The sequence below is a fragment of the Corvus hawaiiensis genome, chromosome 4, assembly GCF_020740725.1.
Source record: "Corvus hawaiiensis isolate bCorHaw1 chromosome 4, bCorHaw1.pri.cur, whole genome shotgun sequence".
Taxonomy (NCBI): domain Eukaryota; kingdom Metazoa; phylum Chordata; class Aves; order Passeriformes; family Corvidae; genus Corvus; species Corvus hawaiiensis.
The window spans coordinates 47,113,109-47,133,125 of NC_063216.1; the positions used below are offsets into that span (position 1 = coordinate 47,113,109).

Consider the following 20,017-nt stretch of genomic DNA (forward strand, 5'->3'; position numbering starts at 1 on the left):
TCATTAGTAAATACAGCTGTGTTTGGTTGCTCACTTTTGTGTGTTTCAAAACTAAACACACAGCATATTAGTGTAAAGCACTGAGGAGCTTTACTGTTCTCTGTTAAAAAGAAAGATTCATTTGTTACTGAAATCAGCATATACACTGAAAATCAGGGAATTAAATTTTTCATGTTCCACTGTGTTCTTTATTCTAAAACACTATTAGATATACTTAAAGTACTCCTGAAAGATGCTTGCCCACAGATGTTTACAGAAGATGGAAATTCCATACCACTCTTAAGCAGTTACCTAAAATACCTAACCTTCCTTAGAGTAAAAGGTTTCCTTAGTGTCTAACCTAGATAATTTTTGCTGTACTGAAATAGATTTTTACCCATTGCCAAGGGACAAAAAAATTTCTTCTCTGAAGCAAGCTTTTACTATATTATGAAAATTGATAATGTTTTGCTAATGATATATTCCTTTGGTTGAACAAATAAATAGATCCAAGGCCAGGCTGGATGGGGCTCTGAGCAAGCTGGTCTAGTGGAGGGTGTCCTGCCCATGGCAGGGGGTTTGGAACTAGATGATCTTCAACATTCCTTCCAACTCAAACCATTCTATGATTCAACGATTAAATTGTCTGTCTCTGATTATTACTACTTTTCACTTCTGGACTTTCTCAACCTGCCCGTTGGAAATTGAGAATGTGTTCCATTCTTGAGAGGAATCTGTTCATCATAAATATGACTATTAGCTACCTTTTTCATTAAGTATCATAAATAAAGTGTGGTTAAGTATTAAGGTGCAGTCAATTTATCTTAGGTAGAAACAAAAGCAACATAACTATGGGCTTCTAAGTGAACAGCAGTATATGAAGTAATTTTTGAAAATTCATAGTAAGTGGAGTATTTCAAGATGGAACTCAGGAGAAATATATATAGTTAATGCTGTTCACCTTAATTAGAAAAATACTGTTGCAATTCTGTTCAAAGTGAAGAAAGGAACAAATTGAGTACATATCAGCAGCTCTTTATCAAATCTACAATAAATGTCCTTGGGAGTCCATACAGAACTCCCAGTCCTGTTCAGAAAGACTGTGCCTTATATTGAGAGTTCAGCTGAGCTCTTGCTTGCTCTTACACTTCACCTTTTGATTGAAGCTTTTGCTATTACTTTCTAAAAGTATAGCTTTTTGAAGTAGACAGATTGGTTACTTTCTCTCCATCATTCATTAAATAATTTTCAGATATCAAATAGCTCTACTGACACATATAGTGAACAAATTACTTACAAGAATTTCCCTTTAAAAAATAATTAAAAAAAAGGAAATAGTATTTACCTTTTTGTGAATAAAAAGTCTTCAAAAGTGTTTGCTAGCTCTGGCCACATGCTGTCAAATTTTCCAGATGATGCATGCTGTCTTGCAACAGGTAGTCCAATGGAGAGAACTTTGAGAAGAGAGGACACAGCTAGCTTCCATGTGCTTTCAGAAGGACAGGAGTACTTCAGACTGAGGGGTATTCTTAGTGTCTGTAAAATGAAAGTCAAAACAAAATTTATAGTTGCACAGACAAATCTAAGATTACAGCAAGTTTCTGCACAAGATCTTGAGAGACACTGTCACATGTGGTAGTACACATCCCTATCTTTTCAGCTAGTATATGAGATGGCCTTCTACAAATGTAATTCTGAGGATGATTTATCATATACCAGCTGGCTAAAGCACAGATCTGTAGCCAAGTACAAGGTTAGAAGAAGAAATTGATTCATTATCAATTCCACCATGAAATCACACACTAATTTTCTTTTTCTGTATTGCCATCCACCATTTCTGCTAAGTCTGACAAATGGGCTTTCCTAACATCTAAGAGACTGCAGGCAGTCTATCATCAGTGTATTCTGGAGAATTCAGTCCCATTCCTATAAAGCCATTCCAAGTGCTTCCACAGTAAAGAAAAAAAGCCTCATTGAATTTAGACTTTTCCTAGTAAAGTTGAACTATATACATAAACACTAGAAGAAATCTGGACATTATTGACTGTTAAACCACATCAAATTTGAAAGTAAGAACAGTTAGTGAAATTCTAAGATAAAGGCTTCAATACAAATCAAATGTAAAGCAGATGAAAACACAGCAAATTTTAAGCCTTTTAGATAGAAAGTCATCTTCAGTATCTATAAAATAAAGTCATTTATAAATTTGAAAACATTAGGCATATGAACTACTTACACATATATGCATTCCTTTTAGTATTGTTAGTCAAAGTGACCTAGAACCTGATAGTAATTTATCTTGGAAAACCAATTATTTACTTGACATTTCAAATACATAGTGACTAAATTCAGGTACTATATGTATGTCCCCCATGCTTTTAGTTCAGTGTCTGATTTGAGGAAAGCAAAGGGAGGAAAGACTCACTCTGACTCTAATGAGGGTGTCAACTATAATTAACTCTATGGCAAAAAATTATGACAGGTAGAATCGCACTCTAGAGATAAACAGAGTATTTTTTTTCTGCTGCTATTGGTCATATGTGTCAAATCTAATTCCAAAATCAACATGGGCTTTAGAGACATGAAAAATAAATTTAAAAGCATTTTCATATATTGCAATAGATTATATTATATATATTATATAACTGCAAATGTTACAGAAAAAGGGGTATTTCTATCGGTTTTACCAATGCCATTAAAACAGAAGTGGAAAACAACTGCATTAACTTTGAAATACAAATATTTAATTCCTAACAGATTTCAAATAATATCACCTGCTTTAATTCATCTGCTTTAACCTTCAGGTTTCTAAATTTCTATACAGGAAAATCCTCATGGCAGCCAAGGCATTGCAAACAAGCTAGGTCATATACATTTTTATTTTCCGAACATTTACTATTACTTCTACTATTTACTAAAATTTTTTGCTGAAATGGAATAGTCAAAAAAAGTGAAGCATTTGACAATTTCACCCTAAAGGTATATTTGCTCACCTTTAACATCTCATAGCTGCATTGACACATGAAGTAATTTAAAACAAATCAAAAGTAATAGAGCACAGGCCCCTGAAGTATATATGCCAGTGTACAGAAACTGGTCTTTGGCCTTCAGTGCCGTATTTACTAAGAGGCCTATTTACCACATTTAGGTGCTAACACTTCCAAAGATGAAAATTTTGTGGCCTAACACATTTATTGATTTTTATCTTAACACTGAAATACTGATGCTGACATTACCCAGCTAAGAACAATACACATAGTCTAATCAACAGCCTTCCAGCTCCAAAAGAAATTATTCCCCACTGCTCATCTTCATAAAATACCAATCCGTTTACTACAGCTTTAAGCTTCTCAGAAAGCGTTTGTCAACACTAGCTGAAAATAAAACTCATGATTTTCAATATAAGCTCACTAAATTCAGAGCACATGCAGGTCAAACTTTTACCTTAATAATGTTCTGAAGAACCTTCTCTGTTACCACAGCTTTATGGCAAGCTGTCTTTTGGTATAAGTCCACCACAACTTCCAGTGATCTCTCTGCAAATGGTACGTAATTCAATGCCACCCATTCCGCCTAGGAAAGGAAATTAGTAAATTACTAAATTATACATGAAAACATACTAATTAAGGAACAGAAAGTGTATGTTTTGCATTGAACTCTTGGTTTAATGCATGCAAGGTTTGCTAAGAATATGGTCCAAGCAACAAAACTGCAAATACAATGTAGTCTGGCTATGAAAATGTACTCTACATTGAAGTAAAGTACATTTAAGTAGGAGAAATGTTGCAGTCTAAGCAAGACAACTACATTAGGACAATCTTTAAGGAAATTTAACTCACCGGTGCAAATAGTTGTATCTAGTGTGATTCCATTGTGTTGCAGGACAAACAGAATAAGAAGAATTAATACATACATAATAGTTACCTCTTTGATTACACTGAATCAGATGCTCATGCTTAGTGAACAGCAGTGTACACAAATAGAATTACTGAACACGTTCCATTTCTTTACAGCACGTGCAATTCAAAAATCTGAAGCTTGAGGTAATTTTGTCCATTCAAAATGATAATGTCTGTGTTAAATTTAGTACCTCTTGTAGGACAAATTATTTTAGATTAATTCATGTACAAATTCAGACACATTTGCCTAGTGTCCAAGCTAGACCTTTCCTACGTGAAGGAATACAAAGTATAAAAGTAAAGAAGAATGCAAAGGGACTAAAAGAAGATAACAAAAGCATGTAGAAAAAACTTACTACACAACATGCACAGTTAAGTTTTTACAGATTGAACAAATGCATCTTGCTGAACAACCTAGATCTTAAACTGAATTGGATTAACCAGCCAAGTGAAACAAGTGAGATTTCTTACTAATTACCTGATTATACTTTGCATTTGCAATGTGCTTAGTTTCAAGCTGTCCATACTGTGGAGGCTTGCAGGAAAATTCTACAAAGGCCAGCAGCTGGTCAAAGATTGCAGGATACATTATCTGCATACCTTCTGAGCCCACACATATAGCCTTTATCAAAAGAAAATACAGAAGTTTAATATATATTTCTTGAGCTTTTGCTTTCAACACCTGCATCAGTACAAGGAACTCCTACAGAAAAATCCCCATATAAGACTATGCAAGAGTCATGCTGTATGAAAGACAGTGTACAGTTCCAACAGTTTAAGAAAATTAAATTTTGTTACTTTATTGAAGTAAATAAAGTGGCAAGATACCTAGTTCAGTAAATACAGCTATCTCATCCAATAAAAGGTATCTTTTCTTCACAAACTCGGCTTTGACATGTCAGTAAAATAAGATGTATTATATAAGTCTTGTATATAGATCTCACCCACATCATCTTTAAGTTCTACTTCAATAAACATTTAAATCTCAGAAGTAAATCATAGAAGGCTTCAAAAAGGAGTTAAAAGAATGTCATATAGAAAGGAATGTAAATAAAATGAGAATTATATGATTTGGTATAGCTGAAACTCATAATCTTGCTTTAAAATGGAAAACATTTCAGGAACAGTGTACTTATACTATCAAAAAAACTCAAGCCCCCTGTATACTACAGCAGTAAAAGACTAGAAGACAAGTTCTAATGAAAAATAAAAAGACAACAAAGAACAAAACAAAGGCTGTAAAATGGGCTCAACATATGGAAGCCTGAAAGGAGACCCAAAGCTCCTTTCTGTATCCATGTTCTTGAGTCGCAATGTCCTTTTTTAGTGGAATCACATTATAAAATACCTTTATTCAACTAGTCAGGGGTCAGTCTGAAAAATGTTACCCTTTTTTTATGCTATTCAAAATGCAAAGTTGTTCCACAACTTCTGAGAAAATCAGAACTGACTCAGGTCTTCCTGTATCAGCAAAGGACCTGATCCTACACGCAAACACAGAGACGTGTTTTATTTCAAAGACAGCAAATATTTACATACTCTTCTTTAATGCTTCTGTGTGTACTCCTGAGAGTATCAATGGATTTAAAAGAGGAAGAAGGTACTCTGGCCTAAAGCAAAAACCATCTGACAGATGGCCTTTGCTTCACATCAGCGCTGGCTGGCTGCCTTGCCATGTGAACTGTACTGTTTATACAGCCAAGAGGAGCAATCACGCAACTTCACAGAACTTACTCATGTCCGAAAATACTTTAAGTAATGTTTTTAGGAACTTCAGTGCTGTTGTGTTAGTAACATAAGCATAGGTGGGATGGGAGGTTTGAGGTACCATCTTATGGAAGTCAGTATTTGCAAAGGCTTGCAACTGCAATGGTAACCTGCTCACACTGGGAGTGGGGAAGGGAGATGTTGTACTTTCTCATGCGGAGTTACTGCGTTTGTTATTGTTTAGAAACCTTCAGCTACAACAGTTTAACATCTTGACAAGAACAAGAGTATAATAATGCGCAGTTTTTCCTCATGTTAAAAACTCTGGTAACCCCTTCTTTGAAAAGCCCTAATGCCTGCAGCCTTTAGAAACTAAGATCATCTGGATAAGGAGACTAACAAACAGAAAAATCTGAGATGAATAGTGTCAGAGACTGAAATATTATAGTTTATTACTTAAATATTTTCTTAAAGGATTTTTACAACTGTATTACAGAAGCTGCAGAGAAGACCACTGCACCCTGAACAGGGCCCTGACTGAGGCCTTACACTGCTCGCTGATGAAGATAAAGTAACAACTCAGGGCTGGGGACATTCACGGAGCACAGGCTTAACACCTCCAAGGTGGAGACCACAGCCCCAGGGCTATCAGCTGCCAGGCTCACACAAACCCCTCAAAGCAAAGGGTGGAGGAAGGAGAGGCTTTGGGTACCCTGGAAAAGCCTCTGGTCAGAGGTGCAGTGACTGCCCATCCTCCACTGTGCAGAGGAGCCCAGCTGAGGGGTCCTCACTGGGGAAGGGGGGGGAGCTTATCCACAGCAGAAGGGGTGACATGGCCCATCACAGGGGCCCCCCTCAAAGGGGTCCCCTGACCTTGCACTAGGAGCACCAGAGATGATGCAACACACCCTCAGTGTTGCAAGGGACAGTGTCAAGTTGGCCCCTGGCAAGGGGAGACACGTGGGCGTTCCCACCTGGCCCAAAGTGTACATTAATCCACGGGATTCTGCACTCTGGCGTGTGGTGTGGTGGCATGTGGCGGCGTGTGGTGTTGTGGCCATGGCGGCGATGGGGGACCCTCACCACCAGCAGATCAGATGGAGGGGAGCAACGAGATGTCATCAGGACCCTCGGATGGGTGATCTGCTTCCACCTAACCCCTGTCACCTCTTCCTGTTCCCCCCAGCCCCCCATGCACACTTCTTTTCCTATTCTTCTCTTTCCCTCTCTACTCTTAAATAAAATACATCAATTTTTTGGCATCAACATCTAACCTCGTTTGGTTTTAATCTCATTTCTGGGAATATTTTGAACCTTCTGAGTTCCTTCCCGTTTATGCACAGAGACTTAGCTTGCTTGGCTTTTCTGGGTTTAAACCGGATCGTAACAAATAGATGGACTGATCAAATGGGGAAAACAGGATTTGGGCAGGACCGAGCTGCTGGAAAAGGGAGGATAAAAAAGGGTCAAGCCTGACTGGAAAAGGATGAAAATGTAGTAGACACGACTGGTTTTAAAACTTCATGTTATTTATATACCCACATACAAAACTGAGATTTAATACCAGCTTCTATCCAAGCAAACCAAATTGAAGTTCAAATAAAATAATTTACTCCATAGCATTTCCATGGCAGGGATGGTTGGAACTTGATGATCTTTAAGGTTCCTTCCAACCCAAGCCTTTTTATGATGCTGTTCTTATACCTCTATTTTCAAAATACATGAATGAATATTTCTTAAAACCAGTAACTAAACTAATGGCTGCAAGATAATGATCCTGCCTTGCTCGAGATAAATCAGCCCATACTAAGCAAAAAAAGAAATCAAAACACTGAATTGCTGCTCATTTGGTAGCCGCCATGTGTTCTATGATCTAAATGGGGCAGGATACTGACAGCAGCAGGGGGGAAGTATGACCACATAGTTAGGCAAAGTAGTCATAACATGAAAGCCCAAAGGGAATGAAGTCAGGTCACATGGATATTTTAATTCTGGCACTTTCCAAGTAACTTTTTTTGTGGGGTTGTTTTTTTAAAAGTAGTGCTTAATATAAATACATGATCTCATTCATTATCAACTCTGCTTCTTTTGAACAAATAAGTTTTGTGAATGAGCACTGAATTTTGCAAGGAGATTTCACAAAGGCAAAAAGAAAGAAGCAAGCAGTACTCTTCTCTGTTTTTCAGCTTTCCAGAAAAAGAGCACCCTCATTTGTTGTTCGTAGATTCATTTGCATGAAGGGTGCTCTTTGAGGATGAGTTCTATAGTAAGAATTTCTTAAGCAGAGATGCAGCATTTTCCTTAAATAACTGATTAGTAAGAGGCAAGAATGTAGGTAATCTGCCGGAGAACCTTCTATATTTTATGCTTTGTGTAAACTGGAAGTTCTCATGATCACTGTTCTTTCAGACTTTGTTCATGGCAGCACATGGACATCATATAGGAATACTTTTTGTGGGACTGTTCCCCCATCTCCATGTACAGATCTTCAATATCAACATCAACAGTACTTCAATATTAGATGGACAAGTAAATGGCTACAAACACAGCACAACACTTAAGGTATTTCTGCAATCAAGCAAAAATGCATTTCATAAAGATTACACCATTCCTTTCAATGCAGAGCATCTATTTTGCAGCAGGAATGGAGATCTGATTGTTATAACACAATACACTGTGCAGTTATAAATAAGTTAAAACATCGTGTTTAAATCACCACACTGTAGCTCTACAGAGAAGAAGTAGGACACACTGTAGTTTACCTTTCACACACTAAAAGTTGCATTATTACCTTTTGTAAAACATCTAAAGCTGTAAGCACCGCTTCCTGTAAACTTGTCAAAATTGCTTCAGTGTAAGATGGAAGGATGAAAGGGGAAGCATCTGAACTGATTGGAACTGAAACAGCACCATGCAATATGACACCCAACTTTTGGAGATCATCCATGCTGAAACCAGTTTTGATGTGTTGGTAAAGAGCTGGGAATATTTGAATTAAAGCTGTAAGGAAAGGCTGGCTGGGAATGAAAGTCAATTTATCACAAGTAATTGGAGGCCTTGTACTTTCTGAACCAATCCTGTACCAGCTGTTCCAGGCCGCCCACCAAAGATTCAAATCTTCAATCTCATCTGTTACTACAGGAGGTTCAGATCCATTGTATCTTCCTATTCTTTCTCCTATGGAGTCAGTTCTCATGAATGATCGGCCAAGACTAGTGGCAGTTGTTGTCCCTACCACCAAAGGTACAGAAACATTGATGGCAGGTGGTGTCTCAGGCTTCTCAGAGTCTCGAACAGGAGAAACAATTTGTAGGATCTCCTGGAAGCTTTTCAGAGCAGCCAAGGAAACTTCATTATTTTTGCTAAGTGCTGCTGATTGGATGTGATCAAGAAGAACATCCCAGGCTTGGGAAAAGTCTCCTATTTAAAAAAAAGAGAGAGGAGAGAAGAAACATCAATTTGGAACTTGCTTCCTATTCCCATTCCCACCCACCCTGCCTCTCTAAAAGGCTGCTCATGTACTTGTTACACAATACACAGAAATTTCAAGAGATTAGGTGGCAATTTGAATGACTTTTATATCAATTCAACCATAACCTGAAAAAATGAATGTGACAGAGAAACACATAAATATGAAGAATGAAACAATATACCTATGTTCATGCTAAATTTGCTAGCAAAAAATCACATACCACATCCCACACCAGTAAAATACGTTTTCTTCATTCAGTATAGTGAAACAGATTTGTTCTTTTACATACCAGATGTCTGTTGATTTCAAGAAGGGTTAAACACACATAAAGAATTAAGGGCCAAATCCATACTCATGCAATGTATTTAATAAAGAATTGGTTTTAAAATGCTCTGATAATTGTACTGTGGAAAGATTTCATTTGAGGCGTTTGAGTTTTTCATTAAATTTAGCCTTAACCTTCAATTTTCTATATTACTAATTACAAGGGTTTGAATAATTAAAGTAGTTCTGATTTTTTTATTCAGTTTTAACTCAAGTTTAATATAGCTTAAATTCTACCACATTTCTGCAAATGACTAATACACTTACTAGTTGTTAATATGTTGATACCTGTATCACAAATGACCAAAATTAAATAAAACACAACTTATATCCAGTTAATACATATTAATTGTATACTATGGGATGGCGAAGCTACATTAATCTAATGACGACTTTTCTTTGTAAACATTCTCTATTCCTTTTACACTTTTTCCTTGTAGAAATTACTAAGCTATTGTAAAATATTACTACATACAGCTGAACAATGTAAATGTTCAATACTCCACTGACTTTACAGGTCAGTTCTCTTTACATTCTAAGAGTACTGTTAAATTTGACTGATGCCATGGAAGAGTTCCAGGCAAGTGTTGAATTCCCTTAGAAAGACAAAAGGAAAAGCATGTTCTGACAAGAACAAAGAAAAGACAAATTATTATTGTTATCAGTCTACTATAATTTAAAGCTATTTAGCACCCAGAATTGGGACTGAATTGTGACTACTGAGATTTAATCTCAAGTACTGTGATACAGAAGAGGAAATCTGTAGTTATAATTTTTGGCTCTAAGGAACATGAATTAATAACTCCATAATTTTCATAACATTTGAGGTGAGACAACAAAAACCATTTTTGAGCTAAGATTAAGATTCTTGCCCAGTACTTTAACTGAAAAAAACACACAAAAGCAGAAAGTTTATCACTGTGTCTATAAATTTTACCTAGAGGCTGCAGTAAGTATCTCCTAGTGTTAAATATTCTTGCAACTCCAGCCAGTGTTAATACCCATGTCTCGGCCCACTGTTTCTCAGCTGTATCTCTTGAATGATGAATGAGAATGTTGCCTCCTCCTGATTCAATCTTCTCTTTGTCAGCTGTCGTAGAAGATTCTCGAACCCTATCCAACAGGTGAAATAAAACCTGTAATAGCCAGGAAAAAAGAGGAAAAATGCAACTTTTCAAATAACATAGCTGTATTCATAGTAAACCAACAAAAAATAGTAATTCTTTCATTATCCTTTCAGTCACTGTGTCACTGAAAATTCCCTTGCTCTAAAATAGTCTCTGCAGCAGCCAAGATTAACAATCAGTCAACCCATGATCACTTGAGAAGGGCTGGAAATAACACAATCAAACCCACCGAGAACAGTGTCAGCACCAAGAGAACGCTAATGCCAGTGGGTCTCAGACACTTCCCAGCTACAACAGGCAGGCTCAAATATAGCCTAAAGTTTCCATAAAGCACAACAAACATCACTGTGACTTAGAACATAGCATTTGACAGACCCTCTTGAAAGAGTCAAAACAGAATGCAAAGCAAGGCTCCATCTAATGCCCTATCAGCCCAATCACATGACCCTCAAACATCTCCATTTTCTCTCAAAAAATGTAAGTCATTCATTCTTGTAGGAAGGAAACCATCTTTCTATCAAACTTCTGAGTAAAAAATAAATAATTAGGATATTAAAATTATATTTTAAAAGTGGCTTGTATTTTAAAAGTGATAATAGTTATTAAATGGTGAATGGTCAATGGTTATTAAAACACGAATACTCTTTACAAAACCTTCAATGGAAGCTTACACATCATACCTTCCATATTACTGTGTGCCACGTTGAATGCTGCAGTAAAGTTCCATGAGCACCAATAGTAGAAAACAACGTCTGCCCAGCGCTCTTTCTAACTGCAGGTCGGGGATCCACACACAGTTCTCCAAGTTTGGCATACAGGCATAACCAAAGACAGTCAAATGGTGATGCAGGATGAAAAGGTCTGTTCAGCATCACTCCCTTTTCTTCTGCCTGTTTTTGCAACACTGCTTCTTCTTTGTTTAGCTCCTTTTCAATTATTTCACCTCTTTGGAAAAAATAATCTGAAATATTCCACTACAAAATAAATAAGACATATGGTGTTGTACAATAAAAATAGGGTAATGCTCTTAGTGATCATGAAATAAATTGCCTCATTTTCAGAAAGCATTTTGCAAAGTACATCAAGATATTAATTTCCCTATACTGAAGTGAGATCAGCACATAAATATTGCGAGGCCCAAAAATTACTCTTCTTTCAGATTTTAGGCCCCAGTTATAGGGGGCACAAAAAACACATATTAAAAATAAGATACTGATGAATATGGTTACAGTGCAATTCTATTTCTTTTACTAAGCCTGGAATCATGCAGATTAAAAGTAAGTTGTGCTCTCTCAATTTACCTATGATTCCAAATGACAGCATGGGAGTTCAGTAAGTACCCAAAAGCTAGGTTGTGGCTTTCATTTGTATAACTGACTACAGATAAGTTTTCATTAAAAAAAGAAAAGAAAAAAATGAAAGCCAGAAGCAGCATCACTGTAGGTTAATAAAAAACTCACCAGCAAACCAATGGAAGTTAAGCTAATATTTAGCTCTTGATTGTGAAGTCCAAAGCTTCCTGCAACTTCAACAACTATCTGCAGACAAGTACATGGCATTGTAGGAAGGAAGTCTGTCACAACCAGCTGAAGACACTGGAATGCAGTCCGTATTAAGGACTCTCTTAAAAAAAAAAATAACAACAAAGCAGACACACACATTCATTTCACATTTCTTCAAGAGCACAGAAATGTTTTGAATACAATACAGGAGACAGCATTATTAAATACAAAAAGAAAAAAATTAATGTAATGTTTTTGAGAACAATTTACACCATTTTAAATGGGTTTTTTGGGATATAACTTTAAGTTGAAGCTTGAAATTCTAATGAAGTATTTTACTCCATGTTAACTACCTAGTGGACTTGAAGTTTAGACTTTCCAGTGGTCCTTAGCTAATTTTATATAATGAAGTCAGCTTCTCTGTCTTAAGAGTTCTAAAACTTGTTAGTTCAAATGTGTTAGCCAGAACACTATAAAAAAGCCACAATGGACAAAATAAAGCTTAATTTAAGCATGATAATCTTCCAAAGAGTAAGCTGTTCTGAAGAATTTCTTGTATCAGCAGTTACAAATTACTTCAAGTATGCCAAAGAGGTGGGCAAAATGTGTTTTTATTTATTAGGAAAGATGCATGCTAACATAACAGTGGTCTTACTTGCTTCAATACTACATTAGATCAGACAAAAACTTTTCAAAATATCTGCCATTAAATAGATCCTTAATCATTACTTTGCCTTCAGAATTAGATTCTTAATAGAAACATAAAAATATAGTACACAAAAGGTTTGAAAGAAGGAGTTCTCAGAAGCAGCAAGGCCATTTACGACTACAATCTTGTTTAGTGATAGACAAAATGAATGAATCAAAAGGAGTGGTAGAGTGCAGATAACACAAAATAGGGAAGCTGCATTTAAATTTCACTGCAGGGTTTTTTCAGTGTTTAATGTATAACATAAATAATTTCAAATCTTTGTAATACAGAAACTTGATGTCCTTCAGGATATATATCCCAGAAGAGAATTTCAGACTATAGATATGTCACTTACCTATTTCAGAATTACAAATGCAGGGTTTTTTTCTGATTAATTCAAGATCAAAATCAGAGGTGGCTCATTTCCACTGTATTATAAGAGCCAATATAATACAGAAACCAGAGGAAGACACAAGAAACTTCACATGGACAGTAATGGTATAACTAATAATTCTCTAATATGATGCATACTGCAGAGAAACATCCATCCTACCATGTAAGATCAAAGTATTTATCATTACTATACCAATGCAGGATCTGCTCACACAATACTTTCCCCCATACTCATTACAGGAGTCTACAAAGTGAAACAGACCCAAAACTGCTGCAGTTCCGCCTCCACTACAAAGTTTCAAAGGTATGTAACTTCAAGGACTCTAAGAGAAAAGGGAAAGAAGCAGGAAATCATAGTACAATTCCACTACTCACTTCGAAGTATTTAGTTAATGGGAAAGTAACCTCCCTTTCTAAACTTCAAATGCAAGGTTACAAGAACAAATTCAAAACAGTTTTTCCAACTAATGTCCCACACTACTATGTGTTTGAAGAAAGGTTTTGAAGCCCCTCATGCAAATAGCAACAGCAATAAAACTCTTCTAATTGTAGAACTGTTGGTGTTATAGGTGACCACAAATGGTAACTATAAATGGAAGAAACTTAAGCTTAGTGAAAAATCTTAAGATTGTATAGGGCTTTATCCATGCTTAAAATAAACAGAGGCTTTCCATTGAAAAAGTCTTCAAAGACAGGCTTCCTTTTGTTTGGCAGGCTAGTACTGTACAACCCAGAAGTGACCAAAGTATCAATGGCTTTCAAAACAGCATTTTCTGTATTTGTAACAGCCTGGAAAGTAGTTCTCCAGGAAGGTAAATAGATTTCTGTCCTGGAATCCAGGATGTTCACTGAGCAGAGAGAAGACACTTGTGAAGGAAGTCTTGTGGTCAGTAAGTTAATATTTAAAGTACGATAACAGTATCTGCATCTTGTGCTCACAGCTGTAACTTAGGTAAGAAATTAAGTTCTTTCTTGAGGAAAAGGAAGCATGCTTAATTTTTTCCTACTGTAGTTAATATGATGTGGACAAACAGTGCTATGTAGTTGAAGTAGATTATGCCATATGCTTTGTAGCAGGAGACTACGATATAACACAAGATGTTAGTAACAGCTTGAGGTATCGGCCAGTGAGATATGGGTTTGAGATTTAATGGGATCTGAAGACTGTCTTGGGAAGGAATTTGTGTTGGTTCTCATCCATTACTAACAACAATGAAAATCAAAAGGCATGCAGGAACACATTGCACCAAGTGTGGAAACAACAAATAAAGCAAGCTTAGTTACCAAAAAGAGGATGCTCACAACCAAGTGCCAAAATCCTAGGGAATTTTGGTATGTACTACCACCAGAGCAAACAATGCTGGTCCAAGAGCAAAATCCTTCAAGCATTTGAAGGGGCTTTAGGAGGTTTTTATATGGCCAGAAGACTAAAGTTAAGGTGGGACAAAATGAGAGATATGCCAAGGAGAATTCTACTGACACTAGAGTTATATGATGACCTATCCTGCTGCTAGTCTTGACTAGCACCTAAAAAATTAATAAATCTGGTTTGAGTGTGTGGGTATAATTCTTGTGCTTACAGTTGCAAAGTCAGCTGTTCAATTCACTGCTCATTTCAAAAAACCTCCTTGCAAGTTCATCTCCCACTTTCCTTTGTGGGCAGAGAACAAGTCCATCTCTGCTGGCAACAGAGTCAATTTTGTTAGTCAAGGGATTCACCCACAGCCAGTAAATAATCTTCCATCCTTCTGCTACAGCAACCATTTAGGTAGGAAGGCTTCAAGAAAAAGAGAGCAATCAGAAGATACACACTAGAGACTACTGGAAGATTTAAGAAGAAAAAGAAACAATAGATACTCTGAGCAACAGCTGATTCACACAGAATTATTGGCAAGCACCAGTGTGTCCACCAGATGGTCAAGATCAAATGAAATGGCGCACTGAGTACTCCTCAGTGTATACTGCATACTGGCCACAGGAGAACATAGAGTGGAATAATATTCTGGTCTTTTGGAAGATTAATTCAGTAAAATAAAGTTGCTTCAGGAAGAATTAAAAAGTGTAGTTTTGTTGAGTAAAATTTTTCACAAGCCAAAAATTACAATGAAACTATGATTATTGAAGTGGCTATTAAAGTACAAAAATACAAGCAGAATTGTTTCTACTGTTATCTTACATGAGTTTAATGTTTTATTTCTACCACTTACCCCTGATCACTTTGGATTGCCCCCATGACTCCAAGCACCAATGGCCAACCAGGTCCTAAGCTGTCACCCTGACTCTGTAAAATCTGCAGCACACACTCCAACTGCTTGATCCTGATGTCAGGATGACTAATGTTTGACAGCTCCTTTAGTGGATTCAATAAAAGCAACTGCAGTCTCTAAAAGTAAACAGTAAAGCATATTAAGGATGCTAACATTTAACTGATTCTTAAGTATTTTTATGTGAAGTGAAAACATACAGTACAAATTAAAGATTCATTGAACTAATTCAGTAGTTCACTCACTAATGCTCAAATTCAGAACATAAAGGATCTCTGCAGAAAATCTACTTTCCTGGCTCCTGCTCTCCAGGTTCCTCAGGAAGTAGCTACAGATGCTGTTACAGTTGCATAAAAAGTGTCATGCAACTTTATGCTCACTCAACAGGGCTACACTCAGCTCCCTACTCAAGAGACCTTGGAAAAACTATCCAATGAGCCTCAATAAAAATATTAAAGTGTTTTATTTATCATTAATTGAACAGCTGTAATTTAGAAGGTTAGGCAACACATTTTTTACCTGCCATAGCATCACATATATACTTCTAAACATTCTGGTTTGCACTCTTAAGGGTGACCCATAATTTTTTCTAAGAAATGGACATAATATGCAAGCACCACTCGTTGTTAGGTATTTGAAAAATGAAGGAGGATACTTTATTAGAATGCATGTGGTGTTTCCCTTATAAACTCAAATAGTAAAGTTGCTTTATCAATGAAGGAGAAAAGCATCTGCTCTTAAACTTACTTTACCTGATTTTGAGATAATGGAGGATCATGTCTGAATGTCAGTCCTGCTTTAATGAGAGAAGTTAAAGCTTCTGCTCCCCATTCTCTCATTCTGGAGTTGGGATGCTGACAGACCTGAAAACACAGCAATGTTTTGTTTAAAGTCACTTTTATTTAACCAAGATTTCAACATATCTAAGATATTAAAAATTGGTATTGTAATTATATTAGAATGTACATACAATAGTCTAAGAATAATACAATAGAACTCTAATGATAAAATTTGGTTTCATAATAAAAAAAGAAATTTATCATTTGGATAGACATACCTTCTGAATAAGGAAGCAATAGGAAGCAGTGAAAGACACAGAAGGAAACATAATGAAAGTTACATATATAATTCAAGTCAATAAATTTTCCAAAATTAATAAACTAACTGCTAATTCTGAAAATGATTGATTAAAAAGCACCAAACAACCCTTCAATAAATGCCTGAGTCTCTCAGGTTTAACTTAACCTAAAGCTACTACAAAACTGGAAGTTTCTCATACTGCTTAACGTAATCAAGTGAGGAACATGACAGTAGCCAGAAAGTGTCTTCTACACTCTCCAAGACAAAAAGTAACTACATATTGAAAGTAAAATAAGCCTTACACTCCATTATTTTTAAAACTTGACAAAGCAATAGGGAGCATCTTTAAACTTGAGTTTCAAATGCATACCTTCGCTTCTCTTTGTCTCTAAATTCTCTAAGCTTAACACTTTTGCTAATTGCTTTTCTTTAGAACATAAAAATTACAAACATTGTGCATATTCATTTCATAGATAGCTAGTATGAACTGTGCTGTATCTAATACATTCCCCTCAAACTAATATGGGAAGTGTACAGTTTCATTGACCTCTACACAGTTATTCCCACCCACCCTTCCAGCCCTAGCTCTGATGGCGTGAGAACCCAGAGTCAAGTCCAAGGCAGGATCATAAGGCTTTTACTGGTGGACCTTTCTCTTATCAACCACTAGCCAAACTGAAAAGGAGGACAATGTAGAAGAGCTAGCTTAATTTTTAAAAATGCAGACAGTAAATAGCCACTCTCCTGATTTACTTACATTTTTAAAACTTTACATAAAATAAAGAATTTTAAGTACTTCATGCTCTGATTCTGTCCAGATAACCAGTTCCAGAACCAGGGAACGAGTTATTTCCACAGGCTGTGTTTAATTGAATTATAGCTGATGTTTCCTCCTTCCTTATTGTACCTCAGCAACTTAGGTTTAAAAGGAAATAAGGCAGTACTTTGAAAGAAAATGAAAGACTCTGTATTTCCTACAAAACAGTGGCATATTATCTGCAATGCCCAGGTAACAGACTGAAACAGACTGCTCCCTAGATATCTCAAGATGTGGATGGTGAACCTTATTGTCTTGTAGGGCAAAAAATAGACAAGAGAAAGAGATGCCTGTACTTTACGACTTTAAACCCAGAAGTATCCAAATTTTTTCTCCTAGATAAAGCAATATGTGGCTTCTATAAATAGAGATGGCCAACCCTTGATACTAGTTGAAATAATGCACTGGTGCTAAGGAAGTGTCTGATACATTCTGAAATATGAGGAAGAAAAGCCTTTTCCTTTACCCACTCTTAAACCCTGTTCTTACATTTTACTCTCCTATATACTTGTGTAGAGAATTAAAACTACAATTACATTCAATCACCTGTTTTTAGTTTTCAATTCAAAACATATGATTTTTTCCTTGATGAAGTATATTTTTTGCGTTGAAGTTAAAATACTAAAGCAATTGAAATAGGATTATGACATATTTTTATATTTGAACAGTATTCTCCTAAAGAAAGCATTCAAATGTTAGCTTAAATATTTAAAAAAAAAAAAAATTCAACTCTTTCTCAGTTAATCTCTTGGCTTCAATCTATCTCAGAATCTTCCTAAATATTTGTACTGGGTGAAACAGTAAAATGTGCTTGTGCTACCTTAATTACAACAATTATATGAAGTACAATTACTTGATCTTTTTAAACATTGCTGTGTCAAAAACATATAAAGACTGATGGCACCATAAAGACAAAGTTAGCAAGAGATATTAAAACACTGTAACCTAAATATTAAATTCACTTTTAAATTCAAATCATAATGCATTCGAGTTGCAAAAATAAAGCACCTAAACCAAAAATATATAATTACAACTTAGAATTTTTTATTTTAAATTAAACGTTGAAAACGTATTTCCACAAGATCTTCATTAATACAGACCAAATTCTAGTACAAGTGATAAAAGCCATTAGTTACCTCCAGAAGATGACCAGTCAGAGGTCTCCAAAGAATCTCAATCCTGCGCATGTTAACTAGTCCCGTTTCCAGTAATTTAGCAACAGCAAAAAGTGATGGTTCCTTAATAAAATAGAATTTGAAGGCATGACTTTGAGGTAACTGAGGCAAGGCGAGAGCATTTTGCTAGGGGATAATTTCTAAATTAAGGTGCAGCTCGTCTCACAGGCCGCGAAGGCTGGGACGCTCCCGCAGCAAGCGCAGTGCCGCAGGAGAAGCCACACAGGGGCAGCAGCCTGACAGAAACCGGAGCACTGACGGTCCTGGCAAAACTCGCGTTTGCACAGTCCTCCCTCCGACCAGCGTTATAACATGTTTAACTAGCAGAACAGCCTTTTCCCCCACTGCAACTTTTCAAGTTAAAATTATATGTGAACAAACAATCTGGAATATTTCATTTCATAATACCCTAATTCTTCATCTTTCATTTGCTTCATAAATGCTCTGGAGGAATATGATAAATTTCTCATTCATCAAATACATATTCAAATATTTCTGGTAAGCTTCTTTCAATTTTACATTTTTTTTAAATCAACATATAGTCAAAATGACTGTTGCACTGAAATTACTCTCTCTTCCCATTTCTGCTGATTTCTTTTTCTAATTTTCAACTGATTTTAAACACAAACTTTGTTTTTTTTAGTTCATTATCTGTTGCTGTAATAGTAAAATATTGTAAAATGTGTTTTCTGCCTTCGTTATCTGTAGTGTAACAGATTAAGGACAAACTTTCAGAAACTCTCCTCTGGGATTAATTATGACTAGAAGAATATATATTCAATCTTACCCAATCACAGGGTTTTTAACCTTTCTGGGCTAAAGGTTGTTTACTGAAGCTAACATTAATATTATGGTTTTCCCAAGTAAATATGACTTATCAGGTTTTTTAATATCTAATTTTCAGGCTTTCTCTGAAGTATATTGTATGAGAAAATTGAAATGAAAATGAGCATCTCACAGAACATACTGTGCTACTCAGCATCCCTAACCTCTGAAATTATAAGGGTTTTTAAAAGTTTCATCCACCCACAATCTTATTAATGGAAACACATGACATTCCTTAATTAACAAAAAGCACAGGAACACAATGAGGATGTTCAGAGAATTTAGTAGCTGTATGAACCATTGAAAACAAGACATTCTCTGGCTCATAATTAATTTTTTAATCTAGAGCATCAAAGGTATTACTGTTTTTAGTATTAGAAATAGTTATCTTAAAGAATAAATGTGTAAGTCTTCTGCCTGTTTCACAAAAACATCTAAAACAAGTCTTTTTATACCTTATTGTTTCCATAGGCCATATCCATGGCTTCCAGAGACAAGGAGCAAAGGGCATTTATTAGGTGATGTAAAGACACATCGTCAAGGTACCTGAAAAATAACTGCTATCAAAACACTGTTGAGTTTGATATACAGACATTATTTTACTTATAAGATAAGGTTTCTTACTGTGAGTTTTCAAAAAGCTTTGAAATCATGCTGGATATAGATGGCAGATCAGTCATAACTGCTGTAGTCAGAACCTTGAAAAAAAGACAGAAATATGTCTTACAGATTGCAATAGAAAATACTGCATAACCATTAAGT

At 35.9% G+C, this 20,017-nt stretch overlaps 1 protein-coding gene across 6 annotated transcripts in view; it reads right to left on the reverse strand.

The window, feature by feature from the left end:
• Positions 1–20,017, reverse strand: part of MON2 (MON2 homolog, regulator of endosome-to-Golgi trafficking) — a 68,443-nt gene that overhangs the window by 12,142 nt on the left and 36,284 nt on the right. For 3 of the 6 annotated variants that reach the window (XM_048300857.1, XM_048300862.1, XM_048300863.1), the window contains exons 18-31: positions 19,880–19,953; positions 19,711–19,801; positions 18,392–18,493; positions 16,416–16,418; positions 16,111–16,221; positions 15,302–15,477; positions 11,969–12,131; positions 11,189–11,482; positions 10,319–10,517; positions 8,377–9,005; positions 4,357–4,500; positions 3,819–3,836; positions 3,424–3,552; positions 1,325–1,515 (exon numbers count right to left, since the gene is read on the reverse strand). In XM_048300857.1, coding sequence (XP_048156814.1) covers positions 1,325–1,515; positions 3,424–3,552; positions 3,819–3,836; positions 4,357–4,500; positions 8,377–9,005; positions 10,319–10,517; positions 11,189–11,482; positions 11,969–12,131; positions 15,302–15,477; positions 16,111–16,221; positions 16,416–16,418; positions 18,392–18,493; positions 19,711–19,801; positions 19,880–19,953 — 2,324 coding nt within the window. The remainder of the gene's footprint in view (positions 1–1,324; positions 1,516–3,423; positions 3,553–3,818; positions 3,837–4,356; positions 4,501–8,376; positions 9,006–10,318; positions 10,518–11,188; positions 11,483–11,968; positions 12,132–15,301; positions 15,478–16,110; positions 16,222–16,415; positions 16,419–18,391; positions 18,494–19,710; positions 19,802–19,879; positions 19,954–20,017) is intronic. The other 3 variants (XM_048300858.1, XM_048300859.1, XM_048300860.1) reach the window with 3 other exon arrangements.